General features: G+C 41.8%; 1 protein-coding gene across 1 annotated transcript; it reads left to right on the top strand.

The window, feature by feature from the left end:
• The first annotated feature begins 754 nt into the window (after positions 1–754).
• Positions 755–2,071, top strand: LOC147615371 (zinc finger AN1 domain-containing stress-associated protein 12-like). Its single transcript, XM_086779462.1, has 2 exons — positions 755–1,009; positions 1,472–2,071. The coding sequence occupies exons 1-2, from the start codon at positions 908–910 to the stop codon at positions 1,940–1,942; spliced, it is 573 nt and encodes a 190-aa protein (XP_086635588.1). The 5' UTR covers positions 755–907; the 3' UTR covers positions 1,943–2,071.
• The last annotated feature ends 1,625 nt before the right edge of the window (positions 2,072–3,696 follow it).

The raw sequence follows: 3,696 nt of genomic DNA, 5'->3' as shown, positions 1-3,696 counted from the left end.
ATTTCTTTTCTCTTACCTTGAGTGGGTTCTTGTTTGTGTTGTAATTTAATTATTTTATTTGTTCTTGTGCTTCATCTCTCTCTTTTCCCTTATTACGTTTAGTGGGTTCTCTAGATTAGACCGATGTCACAACATAAGGGCACCATTTGCAAATGCCATGTTGCATTTGGGACTCGTTTAACCAAGCTTATGTGTCGATAGAGAAACTTTTTTAAACCAATCGGCGCTGAGACTTTCACAAACAACGCTTGTTAGCCCAAAATTTTAGTAAGAATGATGTTGTTTGCCTCCTAGGCTATAACCCTACGGTAGCGCCCGTCTCTAAACGGAGGTTATTAATAGCGTCCTTCTCTAAATGGAGGTTATTGGATTCAAATCTACCCTAATGGTATTGTAGTGATATCTAAAATTTAATACCCTCATATTTTTTTAAAAGTTATTAAAAAAAAGTTTGACTAGAATCACCAGTTTTTATATACACTACTTACACACCCAACTCCGGTTACATAGATGTGCAACACAAAAGAGAGCACAGATCGAACCCGCACCATTGGCCTGGGACTTTAACCACGGCCGTGTTCGCATTTTAAAGTTATTTTTGGAGGTGTGAGTTGTAATTTCTAATTCGCCAAAACCTAAAAAAAAATTCTTTAGTTTTATAAGTTTCGGGAATCTTCGTTGGGCTGCTTCCTTGGTTGCTTCTCGCCCAAGTCGCGAGCTTCCACGCCTATAAAACGCACCCCCTTCTCCACCCCTATACGCTCTGTTTCTCTCTCACGCACACACGCTCTCTCTCTCACACAGACACACGCGCGCGCGCACCTTCTCTCTCTCTCACGCACACATACTTACCTGGTTTGGGTTTAATCACGCACAAATCTCGATTCCCGTGAACACTCTATTGACAATGGGTGGCACAGAGGCGTTTCCTGATTTGGGTGCCCACTGCAACCACGAGGATTGCCATCTACTCGATTTCCTCCCATTCCAATGCGATTCGTGCAAGAAGGTATGTTTCTTCTCTGAACTTCGCTTTCCAAAGATGTTGGTCTTGGTTTTAGATTATGGTTATGATTTCCTATCTTTATTAAGGTTTCAGATGGTAACTGGGGTTTTCGACCTTGCTTCCTTAAGGTTTCGGACACTTACTAGGGATTAGGTTTCTTGGATTGAGACAGATGAATTCTGAGCGTCACAAGCTTTGTTAGGGTTTCATTTGCTGATTTTCAAATTACTACTCAGATACAGGCAATTTAAAGATTAAGGAACCAACCCCGATTCTGATCAGGATTATACTTATACAATTGTTTAAGATACTGATAAGGGGATTACCGATGAGATTAGAATACGTAGATAGACTACTACAGATGAGGATTTTATGGATCGTGGTTGAGGTTTTAGAGACACTAATCAGGGTTTCAGAAGATGTGGAGTAGGGTTTCGGTTATTGATTAGGGTTTGTTTTGTGCAGACATTCTGCCTGGAGCATCGGTCTTACAAGGCGCACAGTTGCCCTAAGGCAGGCATGAAAGACCACACAGTGGTCATTTGTCCAGTCTGTGCAGGCACGGTGAGGACGGTGTATGGTGAGGCTGTGGATCTGACGCTCGAAAAGCACATGCAAGCAAGCTGTGACCCGAGCAACTATGACCGCATAATGAAGAAGCCCAAGTGCCCAGTGAAAAGATGTCGTGAAGTGTTGACCACCACTAACACCTACATGTGCAAGACATGCAAGATGAAGGTATGCCTGAAGCACCGCTTCCCGGCCGACCATTCCTGCATGAGTGGCTTAAAGACAAGGGCAGCTGCGATGGATACCTTAGCACATAATTTTGCGAAGATCCTTGCCCACAGAAAGGGCACAGAATGTGCATCCACCAGCAGCAACATGGGCTCCAAATTCGGGTCTACATCACCACGGAACCTCAGTGCCCATTAAGGAGTTGAAGATTGCAGGCACATCTTTCATCATCACATCATTGGTCCACAATATTAGGGGAATAAAAATTTCTGTGTATTGGATTTTTTTTTGAATATAGGCAGAATTATTGCCATTGTGCAGAGCTAATCGTGTCTCATTAGCCAACTTTTGCATTCAGTTTGCCCTTTTTGGGCTTACGCTGAAGAAGAGTTGTGTTCCTTTATATTTGCCCCCACATTGGGCCTGCTGATAAACATGTACTACGTTTGGCTCACATGCTAATCTGATTACTCAAATGAATCTTAAACCTCAATCAGCCATTCTAAATTAAGTTTGACACAAACACCTGTACACAGCTTGTGGACATGAACTAGGTGGCTTTCTGGCTTTCTTGGTGCGTTGTGCATGAAGGTGGCCTAACCTTACTTTACCCTCCTGGGCTCATGTGAAAGCGTACATTTGATTCCAAATGTTTTCAAAACGAGGTTTTGATATGTCACAAAGCAAAAATTTTCACATACAGCTTTATTGCCTTTTATGTTGGCAGTGTTGGGGTTTAAGCGCACCGCCGCCTCCTGCGCAGTGTAGGGCAATAAAGCTGATGATTATACTTGTATGTTTCTAAATCCACTGATGACAGTTAATGAAGCAGGATGACTGATGTTCTGAAATTAAGAATGCTCATGTGAAGTGCATTCCTCTGCTTGTTGTATGGTCCTAACCACAAAATAAGAAGCATGCCCTTTTACAAAACCAGGTCTGAGATAAAGAATCATTTTTGTTGTGGGTCATAAATTCAGGTGTCCAGGTTCAAACTCCCACTTATTTAAGAGGCTCATTTTGCAATATGCAATGTGATGGGATGTGCAATTCTCGAAAAACGGGCTGTATCTTCGTTTTGGGGTTTTTTAAAAATAAAAATAATGGTGTTTGCAAGACTTCACAGCCACATTTTCAATGCCAAGGGCATCATAGTGGAGGTGGTGACTAGGTATAGCACCTTATAAACCAGCCAGCTATATATAAACTTGCAAGAATCCCAAAAGGCCAAAAGGACCCAACTCTAAGAGACATGATACTGGCATAGTCCTATCAACAGACTCCAAGAAGTGAGCAATCTACTTCTCATCTTAAGGCAAGTGATTTGTATGCGTGATGGTAATACACTCGCTTCACAATTGGATTTTGCAAGAGTCTCACTCTTCTTCCTTTTAGCTCGAAGGGAACTACTTATACCAATTTACAACAAGATAACATGCTTAGCCTTCCCAGTAAACCTCATATCCAAAAGAGGACAACTCGTTGATTTGTATCAGCATTAGCTGTACTTGACAGCTTGAGTTTGTTTAGCTCAACACGTTGCCTAGTACAATCCGCTAACAAAATCCCATTTAATACATCTTTAATACATCTGAGGCGTCCATAATTAATTACAAGGCTTTTACAAGTACTTCATCTTTCTAACCACTCATCTTGTGACCTTAATGTACACGACTTGGTAGCGTCTTAAAAGCGCATATCAAATGATGGGAATTACAAGATAAGTAAAGACACTCGTTACACAATGTGTGGATGCTGTCAATGAAGCACCATGTTAAGCAAGTGTAGTCAGGAGCTTGCTATAGCGATAGTTCTTTATAGCTACATGTCAACTCCTTCGTGAGACTGATGTGGGAATGTGTTGCTTGTAAGGCACGGGCAGTGATAGTTGTCACAACTTTAGCTGCTTTGTGTGTGTGTGTGAGAGAGAGAGAGACATTGTTTCTGTTGCC

Source organism: Cibotium barometz, chromosome 40 (genome assembly GCF_041138505.1).
Source record: "Cibotium barometz isolate CiBa-2024 chromosome 40, ASM4113850v1, whole genome shotgun sequence".
NCBI lineage: Eukaryota > Viridiplantae > Streptophyta > Polypodiopsida > Cyatheales > Cibotiaceae > Cibotium > Cibotium barometz.
This window is presented reverse-complemented; position numbering and strand designations above follow the sequence as displayed.

Excerpts from the sequence above, each read along its gene's own strand:
- LOC147615371 (XM_086779462.1), top strand. The coding sequence starts at position 908 with ATGGGTGGCACAGAGGCGTTTCCTGATTTGGGTGCCCACTGCAACCAC. Across the intron at positions 1,010-1,471 it reads AATGCGATTCGTGCAAGAAG|ACATTCTGCCTGGAGCATCG; the intron begins GTATGTTTCTTC and ends TGTTTTGTGCAG.